At 45.9% G+C, this 24,807-nt stretch overlaps 1 protein-coding gene across 1 annotated transcript in view; it reads right to left on the bottom strand.

The window, feature by feature from the left end:
* Window positions 1–24,724, bottom strand: part of nup42 (nucleoporin 42) — a 64,924-nt gene extending 40,200 nt beyond the window's left edge. The window contains exons 1-2 of the mRNA XM_063069408.1: window positions 24,445–24,724; window positions 1,070–1,310 (exon numbers count right to left, since the gene is read on the bottom strand). Of these exons, the coding sequence (XP_062925478.1) occupies window positions 1,070–1,310; window positions 24,445–24,523 (320 nt within the window). The 5' untranslated portion in view covers window positions 24,524–24,724. The remainder of the gene's footprint in view (window positions 1–1,069; window positions 1,311–24,444) is intronic.
* Between the last annotated feature and the right edge of the window lie 83 nt (window positions 24,725–24,807).

The raw sequence follows: 24,807 nt of genomic DNA, 5'->3' as shown, positions 1-24,807 counted from the left end.
GTTCTTTGCAGGAATGGGACCCGCTCTTGGGGTATCACGACTGGCCATTATTCGGCACGCCAAAGGCACAGCCTGAGCTTTGCTCGCCTTGGAGGGCCGAGATCTCGTGGCTCTGGAGACGGCGGATCAAAGGTCTGTGTCCGGGCAAGAGATTGGTGTGTTGTGGAAGATAGAAGATCTAAGGCTGTGTGCCTGGAAACCCAAGATCTTTGGGCACAGAGCCCAGAACAAGCGACGCAACAGACTTTTAACATCGTAAACCAGCGAGTTGTTTGTTATGTCTCCCCGCTCACTGTGAAATGGAGACACCTCTTTCTCCCTTAACAGGGAGAGAGAGAGCCTGTGGTATGTCGAATACTGGGTGAACAAGTAGTCTTTGGAGTACTGCAAGTCTGTGTCTTTGCTGTTGCTTTGCTCACGCTTGACTGCTCGGTGGCAGGTGCAAATGCTTTTTTTTTGCCAGTGGGGGGAGGGGGGGTCGTTGCTGGCTGCTGCTGTGCACAGGAGGGAGGGGAGCTTGGGGTTCTAACATTTAACTGTCATTCATTCGTTGGGCCTCTCCTGTTTTTCGCGGATAGTTGCAAAGAAAAAGCATTTCAGGATGTATATTGTATACATTTCTCTGACATTAAATGTTCCTTTAAACCTTAGCGATACAGCTCAGAATAGGCCCTTCTAGTCCTTTGAGCCACACCATACAGCAACCCTTCATTTAACCCAAGCCTAACCTAAGGACAGTTTACAGTGACCAATTAACCTACTAACCAATACGTCTTTGGACTGCGGGAGAGAACTGAAGGATCCAGAGAAAACCCCACGCGTTCCACGGGAAGAACGTACAGACTTCTTACAGGTGACGTCTGAGACCCCAGATTCCAACTGTTTTCTAAACTTCACTTTGCGACTTATTAACCAAATTTTGAAAAGCTACCCTTCTCATATTGGCTGCATCTTCACCTGTCCAACATGCTTTGGAATGTTAGAAGATACTTTACTTAAAGAACTTTTAAAAATATGAGACCGTCCTTAATGAAAAAAAATCCTGTCCAAAAGCAATGATGACACTCACAGTAAGCTGTCCGCATCACGGTCTTCATTATCATTAGACAGAGCTGTAAACCGGTTCTGTATAAAGCTGCTAGAACTTGAAACTGCTTTCTTCCCAGTGTCTGAGGAACCAAATCCTCTCCTCTCGACATCCCTGCCACTGCTTCCCCATGCCGGTGGTTTGGAGAAAATTGACGGTTGAATGTATCGTGGCTGATGTTTCTGGAACTGATTTCCCCAGTTTCCCCTGTTGTTACTGTGGGCTTAAACAGACAGTGGCTAAGTATCAAACACAGTGTAGATAGCTGTTAGAATTTTAAAATATATTAATGGTATTTTCATAAAATGCAGAACATGTAGCTTACTTAAACACATTTTTAACTACTGAGTACAGAATCTCCACAAACAAAATGTTTCTAACCTACATATTAAAGAGTTAGACTGGTTACTAGTGCAAAGCTGCCCCAACATTTCCTTCCTTGCTGCCAGCCAGGGCCCTAAACATCCCTTGCAGGTGAGTTACTTTTCCACATGAATCCTACAGTTATTAACTGCATCTTTATATTCCACTTTAGCAGTTTTCAACCTGGCAGTATCAACATTCAATTCTCAAACTCCTGGGAACTGTCCCTTTCTTTTCTCTCTCCACCTGATCCAACTGTCTTCACTCTCGCCCACTCTTTCCACACTCCTCCCATCAGAGTCCCTCCACACCCTTCCCCCTTCATTCTATGCTCCAACCTTTTTCTACTATCAGATGCCATCATCTTCAACCCTTCCACCCATCCTTTCCCAGTTTGAGACATCGTTCCCAGTCTCCCCACTCCCTCATCTGCCAGTCACCTGGAACCACCCATCACTTGCCAGCAATTGCTCCACCCCATCCCCTACCTCTTTAAAATGGCTACCTCTCCTCTTTCTATCCAGTCCTCATGAGCATCTCAAATTAAAACAACAGCTGTCCATTTTTATCCACAGATGCTGCCCAACTTACTCTGTTCATCCAATACTTTGTGTGTGCTCCATTATTGCAACAAAAACATGAATATCCCAATAGCATCTTGCCCCAGTGCGATGCAAAATTCTTCTGTGTTCCACTGAGAAAAGTACTAGCTTATTCAACCTTTCTCTATTACTCAGGTCAAGTCCAGGCAACATCCTATAAATATTCTCTGCACTCTTTCAGTCGTATTGACATCTTTTGAGGTTCTGTAGCTGCGATACAGGCACCCAGATGGTATGTTGCCTCGCTGGTGCCAGGATCAGGGTTGTCTTGAATAGTGTCTATGGCATTCTTAAGGGCAAGAATGAGCAGCCAGACGTCTTGGTACATGTTGGCACCAATGACATAGGTAGACAAGGTGAGGAGGTCCTGAACAGAGATTTTAGGGAGCCAGGCAGAAAGCTGAGAAACAGGACCTCCAGGGTAGTAAGCTCTAGATTGATGTCTATGCCGTGTGCCATTGAGGACAATAATAGGATGATTTGGCTCCCTGGGCTTTAGCATTATCATGGAAAAGGATAGAATCAGAGAGGACAGGAAAACTTTTAACTGGGGAAGGGCAAATTATGAGGCTATAAGGCTAGAACTTGCAGGTGTGAATTCGGATGATGTTTTTGCAGGAAAATGTACTATGGACATGTGGTCGATGTTTAGGGATCTCTTGTGGGATGTTAGGGATAAATTTGTCCCATTGAGGAAGATAAAGAATGGTAGGATGAAGGAACCATGGGTGACAAGTGAGGTGGAAAATCTAGCCAGGTGGAAGGCAGCAGCATACATGAGGTTTAGGAAGCAAGGATCAGATGGGTCTATTGAGGAATATAGGGAAGCAAGAAAGGAGCTTAAGAAGGGGCTGAGGAGAGCAAGAAGGGGGCATGAGAAGGCCTTGGCAAGTAGGGTAAAGGAAAACCCCAAGGCATTCTTCAATTGTGTGAAGAAAAAAAGGATGACAGGAGTGAAGGGAGGACCAATTAGAGATAAAGGTGGGAAGATGTGCCTGGAGGCTGTGGAAGTGAGCGAGGTCCTCAATGAATACTCCTCTTCAATATTCACCAATGAGAGGGAACTTGATGATTCGAAAAAGGAAGTCTGAGAATTGGAGCGGGAGTGCGGAGGAAGCCATTTTTGAATTTTTCGTTTTTTTTCCATCGGCGTTCAGAGAGGCGGGACTGCACAGGCATGTGACGTTGGGCAGTGAAGCACAGAAGATTTAAAAGGAAGAGAGCCTTATATAGCGGGCAGCGTAGTTTGCGGGCGGCGGAGTGAGCCGGGAGCAGAGTGAAGGCTTAAGGGCTTCGGCTCAACGGGCTTAGGCAGAAACGGGCGAGGCGAGGAAGGTTTGGTATTCATTTTTTGTTGTTATTTGAGGAGAGGGGCAGTATGACTGTGAGGGCAGTTTGTTGTTCTCAGTGCCGGATGTGGGAGGTCGTGGAGTCTCCCAGCCTCCCGGATGTCCACATCTGCGCCAGGTGCGCCAAGATGCAGCTCCTAAGGGACTGCGTTAGGGAACTGGAGCTGCAGCTCGATGACCTTCGTCTGGTCAGGGAGAGTGAGGAGTTGATAGAGAGGAGTTACAGGCAGGTGGTCACACAGGGGCCACGGGAGGCAGACAAGTGGGTCACGGTTAGGAGGGGGAAGGGGAAGAGTCAGGTAATAGAGAGTACTCCGGTGGCTGTGCCCCTTGACAATAGGTACTCCTGTTTGAGTACTGTTGGGGGGGCACAGCTTACCCGGGGGAAGCGACAGTGGCCGTGCCTCTGGCACAGAGTCCGGACCTGTAGCTCAGAAGGGTAGGGAAAGGAAGAGGAGGGCAGTAGTAATCGGGGACTCGATAGTAAGGGGGTCAGATAGGCGATTCTGTGGACGCAGTCCAGAGACCCGGATGGTAGTTTGCCTCCCTGGGGCCAGGGTCCGGGATATTTCTGATCGTGTCCAAGATATCCTGAAGTGGGAGGGTGAGGAGCCAGAGGTCGTGGTGCATATAGGTACCAATGACATAGGTAGGAAAAGGGATGAGGTCCTGAAAGGAGAATATAGGGAGCTAGGAAGGGAGTTGAGAAAAAGGACCACAAAGGTAGTAATCTCGGGATTACTGCCTGTGCCACGCGACAGTGAGAGTAGGAATGCAATGTGGTGGAGGATAAATGCGTGGCTGAGGGATTGGAGCAGGGGGCAGGGATTCAAGTTTTTGGATCATTGGGACCTCTTTTGGCGCAGGTGTGACCTGTACAAAAAGGACAGGTTACACTTAAATCCTAGGGGGACCAATATCCTGGCGGGGAGATTTGCGAGGGCTACTGAGATGACTTTAAACTAGAATGGTTGGGGGGTGGGAATCAAATTAAACAGACTAGGAGAGAGGAGGTTAGTTCACAACAGCGGGATGGGAACCAGTGCAGAGAGACAGAGAGGTGTAAAATGAGGGTAGAAGCAAAAAGTAGTAAGGAGAAAAGTAAAAGTGGCAGGCCGACAAATCCAGGGCAAGCATCAAAAAGGGCCACTTTTCAACATAATTGTACAAGGGCTAGGAGTGTTGTAAAAGCGAGCCTGAAGGGTTTGTGTGTCAATGCAAGGAGCATTCGTAACAAGGTGGATGAATTGAAAATGCAGATTGTTATTAATAAATATGATATAGTTGGGATCACAGAGACATGGCTCCAGGGTGACCAAGGATGGGAGCTCAACATTCAGGGATATTCAATATTCAGGAGGGATAGACATGAAAAAAAAGTAGGTGGGGTAGCATTGCTGGTTAGAAAGGAGATTAACGCAATAGAAAGGAAGGACATTAGCCGGGAGGATGTGGAATCGATATGGGTAGAGCTGCATAACACTAAGGGGCAGAAAACGCTGGTGGGAGCTGTGTACAGGCCACCTAACAGTAGTAGTGAGGTTGGGGATGGTATTAAACAGGAAATTAGAAATGTGTGCAATAAAGGAACAGCAGTTATAATGGGTGACTTCAATCTACATGTAGATTGGGTGAACCAAATTGGTAAAGGTGCTGAGGAAGATGATTTCTTGGAATGTATGCGGGATGGTTTTTTGAACCAACATGTCGAGGAACCAACTAGAGAGCAGGCTATTCTGGACTGGGTTTTGAGCAATGAGGAAGGGTTAATTAGCAATCTTGTCGTGAGAGGCCCCTTGGGTAAGAGTGACCATAATATGGTGGAATTCTTCATTAAGATGGAGAGTGACATTGTTAATTCAGAAACAAACGTTCCGAACTTAAAGAAGGGTAACTTTGAAGATATGAGACGTGAATTAGCTAAGATAGACTGGCAAATGACACTTAAAGGCTTGACGGTGGATATGCAAAGGCAAGTATTTAAAGATTGCATGGATGAACTACAACAACTCTACGCTTCTTTTTGGATTCCAGACCTAATCAGTTCCCCTCTACCACCACTCTGCTCCGTCTAGCGGAATTAGTCCTTACTCTTAATAATTTCTCCTTTGGCTCCTCCCACTTCCTCCAAACTAAAGGTGTAGCTATGGGCACCCGTATGGGTCCTAGCTATGCCTGCCTTTTTGTTGGCTTTGTGGAACAATCTATGTTCCGTGCCTATTCTGCTATCTGTCCCCCACTTTTCCTTCACTGGATCGACGACTGCATTGGCGCTGCTTCCTGCACGCATGCAGAGCTCGCTGACTTTATTAACTTTGCCTCCAACTTTCACCCTGCCCTCAAGTTTACCTGGTCCATTTCCGACACCTCCCTCCCCTTTCTAGATCTTTCTGTCTCTGTCTCTGGAGACAGCTTATGCACTGATGTCTACTATAAGCCTACTGACTCTCACAGCTATCTGGACTATTCCTCTTCTCACCCTGTCTCTTGTAAAAATGCCATCCCCTTCTCGCAATTCCTCCATCTCCGCCGCATCTGCTCTCAGGATGAGGCTTTTCATTCTAGGACGAGGGAGATGTCCTCCTTTTTTAAAGAAAGGGGCTTCCCTTCCTCCACTATCAACTCTGCTCTTAAACGCATCTCCCCCATTTCACATACATCTGCTCTCACTCCATCCTCCCGCCACCCCACTAGGAATAGGGTTCCCCTGGTCCTCACCTACCACCCCACCAGCCTCCGGGTCCAACATATTACTCTCCGTAACTTCCGCTACCTCCAACGGGATCCCACCACTAAGCACATCTTTCCCTCCCCACCTCTCTCTGCATTCCGCAGGGATCCCTCCCTATGCAACTCCCTTGTCCATTCGTCCCCCCCATCCCTCCCCACTGATCTCCCTCCTGGCACTTATCCGTGTAAGCGGAACAAGTGCTACACATGCCCTTACACTTCCTCCCTTACCACCATTCAGGGCCCCAAACAGTCCTTCCAGGTGAGGCAACACTTCACCTGTGAGTCGACTGGGGTGATATACTGCGTCCAGTGCTCTCGATGTGGCCTTTTATATATTGTCGAGACCCGACGCAGACTGGGAGACCACTTTGCTGAACATCTACGCTCTGTCCGCCAGAGAAAGCAGGATCTCCCAGTGGCCACACATTTTAATTCCACATCCCATTCCCATTCTGACATGTCTATCCACGGCCTCCTCTACTGTAAGGATGAAGCCACACTCAGGTTGGAGGAACAACACCTTATATTCCGTCTGGGTAGCCTCCAACCTGATAGCATGAACATCGACTTCTTTAACTTCCGCTAAGGCCCCATCTCCCCCTCGTACCCCATCTGTTACTCATTTTTATGCACACATTCTTTCTCTCACTCTCCTTTTTCTCCCTCTGTCCCTCTGAATATACCTCTTGCCCATCCTCTGGGTCCCCCCTGCCTTGTCTTTCTTCCCGGACCTCCAGTCCCATGATCCTCTCGTATCCCCTTTTGCCTATCTCCTGTCCAGCTCTTGGCTCTATCCCTCCCCCTCCTGTCTTCTCCTATCATTTTGGATCTCTCCCTCCCCCTCCAACTTTCAAATCCCTTACTCACTCTTCCTTCAGTTAGTCCTGACGAAGGGTCTCGGCCTGAAACGTTGACTGCACCTCTTCCTACAGATGCTGCCTGCCCTGCTGCGTTCACCAGCAACTTTGATGTGTGTTGCTTGAATTTGCAGCATCTGCAGAATTCCTGTTGTTTACAACAATTGTTCATCCCAGTTTGGCAAAAGAATAAATCAAGGAAGGTAGTGCACCCGTGGCTAACAAGGGAAATTCGGGATAGTATCAATTCCAAAGAAGAAGCAGACAAATTAGCCAGAAAAAATGGCTCACCTGAGGACTGGGAGAAATTCAGAGTCCAGCAGAGGAGGACAAAGGGCTTAATTAGGAAGGGGAAAAAAGATTATGAGAAAAAACTGGCAGGGAACATAAAAACTGACTGTAAAAGCCTTTATAGATATGTGAAAAGAAAAAGATTGGTTAAGACAAATGTAGGTCCCCTACAGACAGAAACAGGTGAATTGATTATGGGGAGCAAGGACATGGCAGACCAATTGAATAACTACTTTGGTTCTGTCTTCACTAAGGAGGACATAAATAATCTTCCGGAAATAGTAGGGGACAGAGGGTCCAGTGAGATGGAGGAACTGAGGGAAATACATGTTAGTAGGGAAGTGGTGTTAGGTAAATTGAAGGGATTAAAGGCAGATAAGTCCCCAGGGCCAGATGGTCTGCATCCCAGAGTGCTTAAGGAAGTAGCCCAAGAAATAGTGGATGCATTAGTGATAATGTTTCAAAACTCTTTAGATTCTGGACCAGTTCCTGAGGATTGGAGGGTGGCTAATGTAACCCCACTTTTTAAAAAAGGAGGGAGAGAGAAACCGGGGAATTGTAGACCGGTTAGCCTAACATCAGTGGTGGGGAAAATGCTAGAGTCAGTTATCAAAGATGTGATAACAGCACATTTGGAAAGCGGTGAAATTATCGGACAAAGTCAGCATGGATTTGTGAAAGGAAAATCATGTCTGACGAATCTCATAGAATTTTTTGAGGATGTAACTAGTAGAGTGGATAGGGGAGAACCAGTGGATGTGGTATATTTGGATATTCAAAAGGCTTTTGACAAGATCCCACACAGGAGATTAGTGTGCAAACTTAAAGCACACGGTATTGGGGGTAAGGTATTGATGTGGATAGAGAATTGGTTGGCAGACAGGAAGCAAAGAATGGGAATAAACGGGACCTTTTCAGATTGGCAAGGCTCAGTGCTGGGACCCCAGTTGTTTACAATATATATTAATGAATTAGATGAGGGAATTAAATGCAGCATCTCCAAGTTTGCGGATGACACCAAGCTGGGCGGCAATGTTAGTTGTGAGGAGGATGCTAAGAGGATGCAGGGTGACTTGGATAGGTTACGTGAGTGGGCAAATTCATGGCAGATGCAATTTAATGTGGATAAATGTGAGGTTATCCACTTTGGTGGCAAAAACAGGAAAACAGATTATTATCTGAATGGTGGCCGATTAGGGAAAGGGGAGGTGCAATGAGACCTGGGTGTCATTATACACCAGTCATTGAAAGTGGGCATGCAGGTACAGCAGGTGGTGAAAAAGGCGAATGGTATGCTGGCATTCATCGCAAGAGGATTCGAGTACAGGAGCAGGGAGCTACTACTGCAGTTGTACAAGGCCTTGGTGAGACCACACCTGGAGTATTGTGTGCAGTTTTGGTCCCCTAATCTGAGGAAAGACATCCTTGCCATAGAGGGAGTACAAAGAAGGTTCACCAGATTGATGGCAGGACTTTTGTATGATGAAAGACTGGATCGACTAGGCTTATACTCATTGGAATTTAGAAGATTGAGGGGGAATCTTACTGAAACGTGTAAAATCCTAAAGGGATTGGACAGGCTAGATGCAGGAAGATTGTTCCCGATGTTGGGGAAGTCCAGAACGAGGGGTCACAGTTTGAGGATAAATGGGGAGCCTTTTAGGACCAAGATTAGGAAAAACTTCTTCACACAGAGTGGTCAATCTGTGGAATTCTCTGCCACAGGAAACAGTTGAGGCCAGTTCATTGGCTATATTTAAGAGGGAGTTAGATATGGCCCTTGTGACTAAAGGGATCGGGGGTATGGAGGGAAGGCTGGTACAGGGTTCTGAGTTGGATGATCAGCCATGATCATACTGAATGGCGTTGCAGGCTCGAAGGGCCAGATGGCCTACTCCTGCGCCTATTTTCTATGTTTCTATGTTTCTATGGTGAGGACAATATGAGTGAGGTTGATGTTCTGGCGCACGTTGATATGAAGGGAGAGGAGGTGTTGGAGTTATTAAAATATATTAGGACGGATAAGTCTCCAGAGCCTGATGGAATATTCCCCAGGCTGCTCCACGAGGCAAGGGAAGAGATTGCTGAGCCTCTGGCTAGGATCTTTATGTCCTCGTTGTCCATGGGAATGGTACCGGAGGATTGGAAGGAGGCAAATGTTGTCCCCTTGTACAAAAAAAGTAGTGGGGATAGTCCGGGTAATTATAGACCAGTGAGCCTGACGTCTGTGGTGGGAAAGCTATTGGAAAAGATTCTTAGAGATTGGATCTATGGGCATTTAGAGAATCATGGTCTGATCATGGTCAGCATGGCTTTGTGAAGGGAAGATCATGTCTAACAAGCCTGATAGAGTTCTTTGAGGAGGTGACCAGGCATATGGATGAAGGTAGTGCAGTGGATGTGATCTGCATGGACTTGACGAGGTTCCACACAGTAGACTTATTCAGAAAGTCAGAAGGCATGGGATCCAGGGAAATTTGGCCAGGTGGATTCAGAATTGGCTTGCCTCTAGAAAGCAGAAGATCGTGGTGGATGGAGTACATTAAGATTAGAGGGTTGTGACTAGTGGTGTCCCACAAGGATCTGTTCTGGGACCTCTACTTTTCATGATTTTTATTAACGACCTGGATGAGGGGGTAGAAGGGTGGGTTGGCAAGTTTGCAGACGACACAAAGGTTGGTGGTGTTGTGGATAGTGTAGAGGATTTTCGAAGGTTGCAGAGAGACATTGATAGGATGCAGAAGTGGGCTGAGAAGTGGCAGATAGAGTTCAACCTGGAGAAGTGTGAGGTGGTACACTTTGGAAGGACAAACTCCAAGGCAGAGGACAAAGTAAATGGCAGGATACTTGGTAGTGTGGAGGAGTAGAGGGATCTGGGGGTATATGTCCACAGATCCCTGAAAGTTCCCTCACAAGTAGATAGGGTAGTTAAGAAAGTTTACTGAGTGTTCGCTTTCATAAGTTGAGGGATAGAGTTTAAGAGTTGCGAGACAGGTGGGCAGAGGGGGTGGAGTGGCTCTGTTGGTGAGGAATGAAATTCAGTCCCTTACAAGAGGTGAAAAAGAATCAGGAGATGTAGAGTAAGTATGCATAGAACTGAGAAATTGTAAGGGCAAAAAGACCCTAATGGGAGTTATCTACAGGCCCCCAAACAGCAGTCTGGATGTAGGGTGCAAGTTGAATCAAGAGTTAAAATTGGTATGTCGCAAAGGTTGTTATGGGGGATTTCAACATGCAGGCAGACTGGAGGAATCAAGTTGGTGCTGGACCCCAAGAAAGGGAGTTTGTGGAGTGCCTCCGAGATGGATTCTTAGAGCAGCTTGTACTGGAACCTACCAGGGAGAAGGTAATTCTGGATCTACTGTTGTGTAATGAACCGGATTTATTAAGGGAACGAGGTAAAGGAACCATTAGGAGGTAGTGACCATAATATGATAAGTTTTAATCTACAATTTGAGAGGGAGAAGGGTAAAATCGGAAGTGTCGGTATTACAGTTCAACAAAAGGGACTATGGAGCATGAGGGAGGAGCTGGCCAAAGTTGACTGGAAAGATACCCCAGCAGGGATGACAGTGGAACAACAATGGCAGGTATTCTGGGAATAATACAGAAGGTGCAGGATCAGTTCATTCCAAACAGGAAGAAAGATTCTAACGGGAGTAAGGAGCGACCGTGGCTGACAAGGGAAGTCAAGGACAGTATAAAAAATAAAACAGAAGTATAACATAGCAAAAATGAGCGGGAAGCCAGAGGATTGGGAAACTTTTAAAGAGCAACAGAAGATAATTAAAAAGGCAATACGGCGAGAAAAGATGAGGTACGAAGTTAAGCTAGCCAAGACTATAAAGGAGGATAGTAAAAGCTTCTTTAAGTATGTGAAGAGGAAAAAATTAGTAAAGACCAAAGTTGGGCCCTTGAAGACAGAAACGGGTGAATTTATTATGGGGAACAAAGAAATGGCAGAGGAGTTGAACAGGTACTTTGGATCTGTCTTCACTAGGAAAGACACAAACAATATCCCAGATGTAATAGTGGCCAGAGGACCTAGGGTAACGGAGGAACTGAAGGAAATTTGCATTAGGCAGAAAATGGTGTTGGATAGACTGATGGGACTGAAGGCTGATAAGTCCCCGGGAGCTGATGGTCTGCATCCCAGGATACTTAAGGAGGTGGCTCTAGAAACCGTGGACGCATTGGTAATCATTTTCCAATGTTCTATAGATTCCGGATCAGTTCCTGTGGATTGGAGGGTAGCTAATGTTATCCCACTTTTTAAGAAAGGAGGGAGAGAGAAAACAGGGAATTATAGACCAGTTAGCCTGACATCAGTGGTGGGGAAGATGCTGGAATCAATTATAAAAGATGTAATAGCAGCATATTTGGATAGCAGTAACAGGATCGGTCCGAGTCAGCATGGACTTATGAAGGGGAAATCATGCTTGACTAATCTTCTAGAATTTTTTGAGGATGTAACTATGAAAATGGACAAGGGAGAGCCAGTGGATGTAGTGACCCTGGACTTTCAGAAAGTCTTTGATAAGGTCCCACGTAGGAGATTAGTGGGCAAAATTGGAGCACAGGGTATTTGGGGTAGGGTACTGACATAGATAGAAAATTGGTTGGCAGACAGGAAACAAAGAGTAGGGATTAACGGGTCCTTTTCAGAATGGCAGGCAGTGACTAATAGGTTACTGCATGGCTCGATGCTGGGACCGCAGTTTATTTACAATATACATTAATGATTCAGATGAAAGGATTAAAAGTAACATTAGCGAATTTGCAGATGACACAAAGCTGGGTGACAGTGTGAAATATGAGGAAGATGTTATGAGAATGCAGGGTGACTTGGACAGGTTGGGTGAGTGGGCAGATGCAGTTTAATGTGGATAAATTTGAGGTTATCCACTTTGGTGGCAAGAACATGAAGGCAGATTACAATCTGAATGGTGTCAAGTTAGGAAAAGGGGAAGTACAACGAGATCCAGGTGCCCTTGTTCATCAGTCACTGAAAGTAAGCATACAGGTACAGCAGGCAGTGAAGAAAGCTAATGGCATGCTGGCCTTCATAACAAGGGGAGTTGAGTATAGGAGCAAAGAGGTCCTTCCGCAGCTGTACAGGGCCCTGGTGAGACCAGACCTAGAGTATTGTGTGCAGTTTTGGTCTCCAAATTTGAGGAAGGACATTCTTGCTATTGAGGGAGTGCAGCGTAAGTTCACGAGGTTAATTCCCGGGATGGCGAGACTATCATATGTTGAAAGATTGGAGCGACTGGGCTTGTATTGACTGGAATTTAGAAGGCTGAGAGGGGATCTGATTGAAACATATAAGATTATTAAGGGATTGGACACGCTAGAGGCAGGAAACATGTTCCCGATGTTGGGGGAGTCCAGAACCAGAGGCCACAGTTTAAGAATAAGGGGTGGGCCATTTAGAACGGAGTTCAGGAAAAACTTTTTCACCCAGAGAGTTGTGGATCTGTGGAATTCTCTGCCTCAGAAGGCAGTGGAGGCCAATTCTCTGGATGCTTTCAAGAAAAAGTTAGATAGAGTTTTTAAAGATAGTGGAGTCAAGGGATATGGGGAGAAGGCAGGAACTGGATACTGATTGTGGATGATCAGCCATGATCACAGTGAATGGCGGTGCTGGCTCAAAGGGCCAAATGGCCTACTCCTGCACCTATTATCTATTGTAATGATGCAGCTCTATAAAACGCTGGTTAGGCCACACTTGGAGTACTGTGTCCAGTTCTGGTCACCTCACTATAGGAAGGATGTGGAAGCATTGGAAAGGGTACAGAGGAGATTTACCAAGATGCTGCCTGGTTTAGAGAGTATGCATTATGATCAGAGATTAAGGGAGCTAGGGCTTTACTCTTTGGAGAGGAGGAGGATGAGAGGAGACATGATAGAGGTGTACAAGATAATAAGAGGAATAGATAGAGTGGACAGCCAGCACCTCTTTCCCTGGGCACCACTGCTCAATACAAGAGGACATGGCTTTAAGGTAAAGGGTGGGAAGTTCAAGGGGGATATTAGAGGAAGGTTTTTTACTCAGAGAGTGGTTGGTGCGTGGAATATACTGCCTGAGTCAGTGGTGGAGGCAGATACACTAGTGAAATTTAAGAGACTACTAGACAGATATATGGAGGAATTTAAGGTGGGGGGTTATATGGGAGGCAGGGCTTAACCCTTAACTTGCTCCAAAGAAGCAGCTGTGAGACATTATTCAAACACACTGCAGTTACTCACAAAATACACAGACATAGTCTGTACTTAATCCATTATTTACAGGAGTCTGAGAATCCCCCAATTCCCTTAAACTTTATCAACAGTAGGGCAAAATTGCAGTCAACAGGATGAGTTGCAACGTAAAAGGTGGACAAAATCAAAAAGGGCGATTAGAGAACTGAAGGTGCTATATTTGAATATAAGCAGTATACAGAAGAAGAATGATTAAGTTGTAGCATAGTTACAGATTGGCATGTATGATGTTGTAGGCATCACTGAGTCACAGCTGAAAGAAGATTAAGCTCCCAGCTATAATGTCTAAGGATACATATAGTATCGAAAGGACAAGCAGGAAGGCAGAGTGTTGGCATAGTTCTGTTGGTAAAAAGTGAAATCAAATCATTAGAAAGAGGTGGCAAAGGGTCAGAAGGCATTGAATCGTTGTGATAGAGCAAAGGAACCGCAAGGGTAAAAAGACCTCGGTGGGAGTTGTATACAGACTCCCAAAGAGTAGCAAAGAGGTAGTCTACAAATTACAACTGGAGATAGAAAATGCTTGTCAAAACAGCAATGATACAATAGTCATGAAGAATTTCAATATGCAGGTAGTCTGGGAAAAATGAGGTTGCTGCTGGATTCCAAGAAGGGGAATTTCTAGAATGCCTACAAGATAGCTTTCTAAGAGCAGCTTTTGGTGGAGCCCACTAGGAGATCAGCTATTCTGGATTGGATGTTATGCAATAAACCACAATTGATTAGAGAGCTTAAGGTAAAAGAAGCCTTTGGGGCAAGTGATCAAAACATGATCAAATTCACCCTGAAATTTGAGAAGGAGAAGCTAAAGTCAGCTGTTTCAGTATTACAGAGGCTTAAGAGAGGAGTTAGCCAGAATTGATTGGAAAACAACACTGTCAGGGATGATAACAGAGCAACAATGGCAGGAATTTCTGGAACCAATTTGGAAGGCACAGGAAGGAGAATTCTAAAAGCAAGAGGACACAATTATGACAAATAAGAGAAGTCAAAGCCAACATAAAAGCTAAAGAGAGGGTATATAAGAGAGCAAAAATTAGTGGGAAGTTAGAGGATTGGGAAGCTTTTAAAAACCAACAGAAGACAACTGAAAAAGTCATTAGGAAGGAAACAATGGAATATGAAAGTAAGCTAGCCAATAATATTAAAGAGAATATCAAAAGTTTCTTCAGATACATTAAATATAAAAGAGATTTGAGAGTCACCGCTGGAAAACAAAGCGGGAGCAGTAGTAATGGGAACAAGGAAATGGCGGACAAACTTAGTATGCATTTTGCACCAGTCCTCACTGTGAAAGGCACGAGCAGTATATTGGAAGTTCCAGGCGTCAGGGGTCATGAAGTGTGTGAAGTTACCATTATGAGGGAGAAGGTTCTTGGAAAACTGAAAGGTCTGAAGGTAGATTAGCCACCTGGATAGAAGTCTGGTAAATTGTAAATGTCACTCCACTCTTCAAGGGAGAGAGGCAGAAGAAAGAAAATTATGGCCTGTTAGCCTGACCTCAGTGGTTGGTAAGTTGTTCGGAGTCAATTGTTAAGGATGTGGTTTTGGGGCACTTGGGAGAAACATGATAAAATAGGCTGCAGTCAGAATGGTTTCCTCAAGGAAAATCATGCCTGACAAATCTGTTGCAATTCTTTGCAGAAATAACAAGCAGGATAGACAAATCAGAATCAGTTGATGTTGTCTGCTTGGATTTCCACAAGGCCTTTGACAAGCTGCTCATCAAGCTACAAGCCCATGGCATTACAGGAAAGATTCTAACATCGATAAAGCTGTGGCTGATTGGCAGGAGGCAGAGAATGGGAATAAAGGGAGTATTTTCTGGTTGGCTGAAGGTGATCAGTTGTGTTCCTCAGGGGTCTGTGGTGGAACAGATTCTTTTTACGTGATCTGTCAATGACCTGGATAATGGAATTGACGGCTTTGTTGCAAAGTTTGCAGACGATACGAAGATAGGTGGAGGGGCAGGTAGTTTTGAGGAAGTAGAGAGGCTACAGAAGACTTAGATAGATTAGGAGAATGGGCAAAGGAGTGGCAGTGGAATACAGTGTCAGGAAGTGTATGGTCATGCACTTGGGTAGAAGATATGAAAGGGTTCACAATTTTCTAAACGGAGAGGAAATACAAAAATCTGAGGCGCAAACGGACTTAGGAGTCTTTCTGCAGGATTCCCTAAAGGTTAATTTGCAGGTCGAGTTTGTGGTGAGGAAGGCAAACATGATGTTAGCATTCATTTCAAGGAGGACTAGAATATAAAGGCAAGAATGTAATGTTGAGACTTCATAAAGCACTGGTGAGGCTTCACTTGGAGTATTGTGAGCAGTTTTGGGCCCCTTATTTTAGAAAGGATGTGCTGGAGGGGGCTCAAAGGAGGTTTATGAAAATGATTCGAGGATCGAACAGCTTGTCATATGAAGAGCGTTTTATTGCTCTGGGCTGTATTGACTAAAATTCAGAAGAATAAAGGGGTAACCTCATTTAAACCCATCGAATGGTGAAAGGCACTGATAGGAGAGGATGTTTCCTATGGTGGGAGAATCTAAGACTAGAGAACACAGCCTCAAAATAGAGGGGCCTCCTTTTAGAATGGAGATGAGGAGCTTCTTTAGCCTGAGTTGTGAATCTGTGGAATTCATCCCACAGGCAACTTTGGAGGCAGAGTTTGTGTGTATACTTAAGAAACAGGTTGGTAAGATTTCTGATTTGTCCGGGCATGAAGGAATATGGGGAGAGACAGAAAAAAGGTGCTGAGAGGGAAAATGGATCAGCCATGATGAAATGGCACAGCAGGCTCGATGGGCCAAACGGCCTAATTCTGTTCCTATATCTTATGGTCTTCCCTGTAGGTAGATAACCAGAACTGCACCCGAAACTCCCAATTAGGCCTCACCAACGTCTCATATGATTTCAGCAGAACATCCCAACTCCTGTATTCAAAACATTGATTTAAAAGGCCAGTGTGCTAAAAGCTCTCTTTACAACGCTGTCTACCTGTGGAACTACTTTCAAAGCATTATAGATTTGTATCCCCAGGTCCCTCTATTCTACTGCATTCCTAAATGCCCTGTTGTTCACTGTGCAGATCCTACCATTAGCTGTAAATCCTACCCTGCTTTGTACTCCCAAAGTTCAACACCTCACACAGGTCTGCATTATATGCCATCTACCATTTTTCCAGCTGGGTCCAGATCCTGCTACAAGCTTTCATAGTATTTCTCACGGACCACTGCAGCCCAATCTCAGTTCAATCCATTGAAGATTTGAATTTGTTTATTTTTGCTTTCAATAAATAGAAGACCAGCTTGCAATGAAGGGCAACATCCTGACTGGAAGCTACTCGAAGTGAATTAGGAATAGTGGATCTCTGAGGACTTTGGATTCCTCCACTATTTAATATAGTCAAGGCTGATCTAACAACAGTATGACAGTGGAAAAGTGTGCATGGAACCAGAGGAGATAGCAGAGATACTTAATGAATACTTTGCTTCAGTATTCACTATGGAAGAGGATCTTGGTGATCATAGTGATGACTTGCATCAGACTGAAAAGCTTGAGCATGTAGATATTAAGGAATAGGATGTGCTGGAGCTTTTGGAAAGCATCAAGTTGGATAGGTCACCGGGAATGGATGAGATGTACCCAGGCTACTGTGGGAGGCGAGGGAGGAGATTGCTGAGCCTCTGGCAATGATCTTTGCATCATCAATGGGGACGAGAGAGGTTCCGGAGGATTGAAGAGTTGCAGATGTTGTTCCCTTATTCAAGAAAGGGAGTAGAGATAGCCCAGGAAATTATAGACCAGTGAGTCTTACTTCAGTGGTTGGTAAGTTGATGGAGAAGATCCTGAGAGGCAGGATTTATGAACATTTGGAGAGGCATAATATGATTAGGAATAGTCAGCATGGCTTTGTCAAAGGCAGATCGTGCCTTACAGCCTGATTTAATTTTTTGAGGATGTGACTAAACACAAGGAAGAGCAGTAGATGTAGTGTATATGGATTTCAGCAAGGCATTTGATAAGGTACCCCATGCAAGGCTTATTGAGAAAGTGAGGAGACATGGGATCCAAGGAGACCTTGCCTTGTGGATCCAGAATTGGCTTGTTCACAGAAGGCAAAGAGTGGTTGTAGATGGGTCATATTCTGCATGGAGGTCGGTCACCAGTGGTGTGCCTCAGGGATCTGTTCTGGGACCCCTTCTCTTCGTGATTTTTATAAATGACCTGGATGACGAAGTGGAGGGATGGGTTAGTAAATTTGCTGATGACACGAAGGTTGGGGGTGTTGTGGATAGCGTGGAGGGCTGTCAGAGGTTACAGCGGGACACCGATAGGATGCAAGACTGGGCTGAGAAGTGGCAGATGATGTTCAACCCAGATAAGTGTGAGCTGGTTCATTTTCGTAGGTCAAACATGATGGCAGTATATAGTATTAATGGCAAGAGTCTTGGCGGTGTGGAGGATCAGAGGGATCTTGGGATCTGAGTTGATAGGATACTCAAAGCTGCTGTGCAGGTTGACTCTGTGGTTAAGAAGGCATATGGTGCACTGGTCATCATCAACCGTGGGTTTGAGTTTAAAAGTCAAGAGGTAATGTTGCAGCTATATAGGACCCTGGTCAGGCCCCACTTGGAGTACTGCACTCAGTTCTGGTCACCTCAGTACAGGACGGATGTGGAAGCCATAGAAAGGGTGCAGAGGAGATTTTAAATGATGTTGCCTGGATTGGGGAGCATGACTCATGAGAATAGGTTGAATGAACTTGGCCTTTTCTCCTTGGAGTGACGGAGGATGAGAGGTGACCCGATAGAGGTGTATAAGTTGATGAGAGGCATCGATCGTGTGGATAGTCAGAGGCTTTCTCCCCCAGGACTGAAATGGCTAACACGAGAGAGCACAGTTTTAAGGTGCTTGGAAGAAGGTACAGAGGAGATGTTAACGGCAAGTTGTTTTTTTTTTAAATGCAGAGTATTGGGTGCGTGGAATGGGCAGCCAGAGACAGTGGTGGAGGCGGATATGACAGGGTCTTTTAACAGACTCCTGGATAGGTACATGGAGCTTAGAAAAATAGAGGGCTATGAGTAACCTTAGGTAATTTCTCCCAGACACCCCATTCATTCTGTGCTTCAAGTCCCGGACATGGTGTTTCAGGTTCCCTGACTGGTTTTTGTTGCACTCTGATGTTCAGCCTCTGGATGGTGAGCATCTCCTTCCATCAAATACATTCATTCTGAGATGAGCCACCCTTCTCTTTCATGACCTCTTACGATCAGAGGTATGCATCCAGTCACCACCACACCGTACCTAATGCAACTTCACTGTTTCTTCCTGGTGGCCACAGACCTTAGGCAGTAGAGTGTTTGCCTACTGTGTCAATCTATGTCATCCTCCCACACTTTGCTTTACACCTATGGCTCTAGCAGACTTTCATTTGCTCATAGTATCTTTGCATCTATACAAGTCTCTGCAGAGACTCCCTCATCTTTGATGTTGTGTTTTGCACAAGGCTAGGATGCTCAACTAGTGATGACCTCGCCTTTTTCATAGATCCTTGGCTCCCTTCACAGCATTCTCTGCTTGCCACTATTTCACGCTGAATGAGTGGTGACATTTGGTGATCAAACCTGGAGAAATGTACAAAATCATCTGCTAGGAAGTGCAGTCCTGATGAAGGGTCCTGACCCAATAGGTCGACTGACCCAAAAGGGACCCCCTACAATTTGCCTACCGACACAACCAATCAACAGATGACATAATAGTCATTGCTCTACATACCGTCCTTACACATCTGAAGAAGATGAATGCTTGTGAGAATGCTGTTCTTGGACTACAGTTCAGCATTCAACACCATAGTTCTATCCAGGCTCGACAAGAAGCTCAGAGACCTCGGCCTGGACCCTGCCTTGTGCAGCTGGATCCTGGACTTCCTGACAGATCACCAGCTGGTGGTAAGAGTGGGCTCCCTCACACCCACCCCTCTGACTCTCAACACAGGAGCATCTCAGGGCTGTGTACTGAGTCCCCTCCTTTACTCCCTGTATACCCATGACTGTGTTGCCACTCACAGCTATAATCTGCTAGTTAAATTTGCCAACGACACTGCATTGATTGGCCTTATCTCAAACAATAACGAGGTGGCCTACAGGGAAGAAGTCATCTCTCTGACACAGTGGTGTCAAGAAAACAACCTCTCCCTGAATGTCGCAAAAACAAAGGAGCTGGTTGTGGATTATAGGAGGTTGACCCCTATTGACATCAATGGGTCTGGGGTTGAGAGGGTAAACAGCTTTAAGTTCCTTGACATCCACATCACCGAGGACCTCACGTGGTCTGTACACACCAGCTGTGTGGTGAAAAAGGCACAACAGCACCTCTTTCACCTCAGACAGCTGAGGAAGTCTGGTATGGGCCCCCAAATCCTAAGAACTTTCTACAGGGGTACAATTGAGAGCATCCTGACTGGTTGCATGACTGCCTGGTATGGGAACTGTACCTCTCTCAATCACAGGACTCTGCAGAGAGTGGTGTGGACAGCCCAGCGCATCTGTAGTTCTGAATTTTCCATGATTCACAACATTTACAAGGACAGGTGTGTAAAAAGGGCCTGTAGAATCATTGGGGACCCAAGTCACCCCAACCTCAATCTATTCCAGCTGCTACCATCCGGGAAACGGTACCGCAGCATAAAAGCCAGGACCAACAGCCTTCTTCCACCAGGCCATCAGACTGATTAACTCACGCTGACTTGAGTGTACTCTTTGTTACACTGACTGTTCTATTTATTATAAATTATTATAAATTACTATGATTGCATATTCAGACAGAGATGTGACGTAAAGATTTTTACTCCTCACATTTGTGAGGGATGCAAGAAATAAAGTCAATTCAATTTCCTTCATAGATGCTGCCTGAGCCGCTGGGTCCACCCGTCTCCTTGGTATGCTGCTGGAGAATTCCAGCATCTGCGGTATCTCCATGTCTCCACTGAGAAGTGCTTTCGGGGTGTACTTACCTTGAAATTTTCTTCCTGTCTTCAATGAGTGTCCTGAGACATCCTCTTTCACCTCTGACCTTCCGTGATTTCTGCTGTTCTCTGGCTCTCTGACCATGTGTCCACCCACACTCGCTACAACAGCCACATGCCCTTCCTGGGAACTTGTCTTTGCTGTCATGGTGTGTCATGTGGCTTCCAGCTCCATTTCCAGACCACCACGTTTGGCCCAAGCATTGCTTCTCCCTCCATATTCTACACACTTTCCTCCCCATCATCATCTAATACCTCCAGGCCCTCTCTCTCTTCCACCGCTCCAGGCCTCACTCTCCAGCACCTACCACAGACACCCCCAACACTTCATCCTCTGCTACATCCACACCTTCAAACACCAGTTCTTCTCCTTCCTTATGTCCAGGAAGGATCAGAAGCTCAGCTGTGGTCCCCACCAACTCCAAATCCTCTTCCCGCCCTGACAGCCTCCAGGATGAGATCTCTTTTGCTGCCAGTCCTGAAGGGTCTCAACTCATGATGTTGACTGTACATTTCCCTCCACAGATGCTGCCTGATTCACTAAGTTCCTCCAGCATTTTGTGTGTTCCTATGAAGCAAGGCTGATTATTTAATGATCATCAACTCAGTGACGTCAAATCTGGCAAACCGGCCTTTGGCTTGTGAATTGGCTGCCAATGGATGGACACAAGTCTATCTGCCACATTGTCCCATCTGAATGCTGTAAAATCAGACTGGACTTCTGCCAGGACAATGAGACTGAAGTGTTTCCTTTAATTTGCTGCCTTCCTGAGACCATGTTTTTTCAAACATTGCCACCGCTCTTCCTTTTCACCCCTGCCAACAAAATACTCACCCCTCTTGCCCACTAAATAATTTCTGCAACCTCTGCCCACCAAATACTTCTCCCCTACCTGACAAATACTACCCCCCAGGCCCGCCAAACAACTGATTGGCTGCATCTGAACGGTTTTCATGATCCAGTTAAGTTAGACCCTATCACTCCCCATCTGTTGTGTTGTACTATGGACATGGCATCTTTCTGGTCTTCCACAATACTAACCAACAAATCCTGTGCTTTCCACCTATTATATAATGCTGAAGGTAGCTAGGAGACAGAGACACCTTTCTTTAGGCTCAGCATCCACAGAGACGATCACCTAGCCTACTGCAGAATTACCTTGTAAATCAATTATACATGACTCATGACTTGTTTCAGGAAGATGTTGGTCATAATTCTCAAGTCCAAATGTAGTGTCACGAGTTGCACTTCCTTCTGTTGGACAACTAATATTTCCAGCCTGGCTTTAGATAGATAGGCAATTTTTCAAGATTGTTTAAGTCTCTAAACATTTTTCTAGTATTAACTCTCGCGTGACAGCCATTTTCTTAAGATGGACACTCACAAATAATCCCACTTCTAATGAACAAGACTGTAGTGCCTTTCTAACAAGCTCATGGTTGTTAATCTTCTCTGCATAGTCATGTGTTTCCCAAGTTAGGATCACTAACAGATGTTCATATTGAGGCATGGAGTCTAAAGATCATAACTTTATTAACCAGAACTTCCATACTTCCAAGGAAAGAGAAAATCATTTACCATCTCTCAGGGCATTCCCATCAGTCATATTCCTACATTTATTTCTTTATAATCTATTGTCTTTCATGAAGAGGAATTTCTTTAGTCAGAGGGTGGTGAATCTGTGGAATTCTTCACCATAGGCAGGTATGGAAGCCAAGTTTTTTTTATGTATATTTAAGGCAGAGGTTGATCGATTCTTGATTGGTCAGGGAATGAAGGGATATGGGGAGAAGACAGGAGATTGGGGCTGAGAGGAAAATTGAACTAGCCATGATGAAATAGCGGAACAGACTTGATGGTCAAATGGCCTATTTCTATTCCTATATTTTATGGTCTTATGTACTGATCAATTTCTAAGCCTCCCTGCCTTCCATACTTCTATGGGAGCTCAAGAGATGCCACTATGATTTACGTAGAGCTATTAAGGTGGGAAAGTGGCACACAGGGACAAAATCCAGTCACAGTTCTGCGACAATGACACACGCAGAGTATGACAAGGACTGCACACCATCACGGACTTCTAGAGGAAATGGAGCAATACAGCCAACATTGCTGCCTCGCTCCCGAACAAGCTAAATGTTGTTTACGCTCTTTGAGGTTGATAGGACTCAACCCCCAAGGAAAGCCACGGACGAGACCTGCTCCTTGGTCATTTCCGAGGCTGAGGTACGTTGAACATCCGAACATGTCAACAACACAATGCAGCGGTGCCGAACAGCATCCCAGGGCACGTAGTCAAAGAGAGTGCGGAACAGCTGGCTGGTGTGTTATGGACAGTTTTAATCTCTCCCTGTCCCAGTGTGTAGTGCCCTCCTGTTTCAAATCATCCATCATTGTCTCTATATCTAAGAAAACCCAAGTAGCATGCCTGAACGATTGGCGCCCTGTCGCATTCACCTCAATTAGAGGCTGGTTAAAGACTACATCTGCAGTACACTACCCCCCACACAGGACCCCTACAATTTGCCTACCGACAGAACCTGTCTACCAATGAAGCCATAGCCACAGCCCTGCACGGCATCCTCACTCACCTGGAGAAGAGGGATGCTTATGTTAGAATGCTGTTCCTGGACTACAGTTCAGCCTTCAACACCATAATTCCCTCCAGACTTGATATGAAGCTCAGAGACCTCGTCCTGCACCCCACCTTGAGCAGCTGGATCCTGGACTTCCTATCGGATTGCTGACAGGAGGTAAGGATGGGCTCCCTCACCTCTGCCCCTCTGGCCCGGTGATGAGACAGCCTACAGAGGAGAGGCTGACACTCTGACACAGTGGTGCCAAGATAACCTCTCCCTCAATGTCCAAAAACAAAAGAGGTGATTGTGGATTACACGAGGAATGGAGACAGGCTCGGCCCGATCAACATCAATGGGTCTGCAGCTGAGATGGTGAGTAGTTTCAAATTCCTCGGTATACACATCACCGATGATCTCACTTGGACTGTACACAATGGCTTTGTGGCAAAAAAAAAGCACAACAGAGTCTCTTCCACCTCAGGCGACCGAAGAAGTTCGGCATGGGCCTCCAAATCCTCCAGACCTTCTACAGGAGCGCCACTGAGAGCATCGTGACTGGCTGTATCACCGCCTGGTACGGGAACTGCACCAACCTTGATCACTGGGCACTGCAGAGAGTGGTACGGACAGTCCGGCTCATCTGTGGATGTGAACTTCCCTCCATAGAGGCCATTTACTTTACTCAGGTGCGTAACGAAAGCCTGGAAGATCATCGGGGACACCAGTCACCCCAACCATAAACTGTTTCAGCTGCTTCCGCCTGGCAAGCCAGGACCAACAGGCCAGTTTCTTTCTAAAAGCCATTACACTTCTAAATTCAGGTGTCTGTACATTGCGACGGACTCATAACACAAAGAGTTTGACATCCGACCCACAACGTGAGGGAGGAAGATTTAAATAAATTCAAATTCAAATTCAAAATTCATACTTGCAACAGGTGCAACTCACAGCAGTCAAAGGTGAACAAGAAAGGAGAGCTCTACCCTCTGAAACAATATCTTTTATCTCTCCTTCAGATGCCAGAAATAGCTGGTAATTCAGTTAACCAGATAGAGCAGCGTCCTTGCATAACTTCTTTTCATACAGGCAGTCTAGTTTGTCCCTGTTCTAAGTACATTCATGAAGAGCTACAAAGGCAACAATCAGCAGACTTAATTCACAATTAACTGAACTTTCTTTTTAACCTGGGCCTCTTTTGTTACCCTTCCGGCCACATTCTCAGCATCTGCTGCCGTCCTTTCGGCCTCATCCCCGACTCCTCGCCGGTGTGCCGGCCTGTTTCCGCCACCTCTCTTACCTCCGCCTCGGGGGTGCTCGTTCCAACAGTTATTCCCGAAACGACAGCGGCCCTCCAGGAAATACTTGCATACCGGCATGCTGGCGCCCGCGATCACAGACCGGAGCCGCGGGGCTGCTCAGCGTCTCGAAGCGGACGCCTCAGAATGGAGATCATCAGTCCCAGCGCACACACGTTTTCGATTTAAATTATCACGCAACGAAGCGAGAACCCGATCGAATTTCTATTCGTGCAGCTTCAGACATTACCGGGGTTGAGCCCCTGCCGATGACGTCAGACGCAGCCGACGTGCGGCCGGGAGGCGGCGCCGAGTTTGAATGCGGCCGGATGCGGCCGGACGCTCCCGCTCCGTCCAGCGCCCTC

This window comes from Mobula hypostoma, chromosome 17 (genome assembly GCF_963921235.1).
Source record: "Mobula hypostoma chromosome 17, sMobHyp1.1, whole genome shotgun sequence".
NCBI classification, from domain to species: domain Eukaryota; kingdom Metazoa; phylum Chordata; class Chondrichthyes; order Myliobatiformes; family Myliobatidae; genus Mobula; species Mobula hypostoma.
Note: the sequence above shows the minus strand (reverse complement) of the source record. Positions and strands in the feature narration are given on the sequence as shown.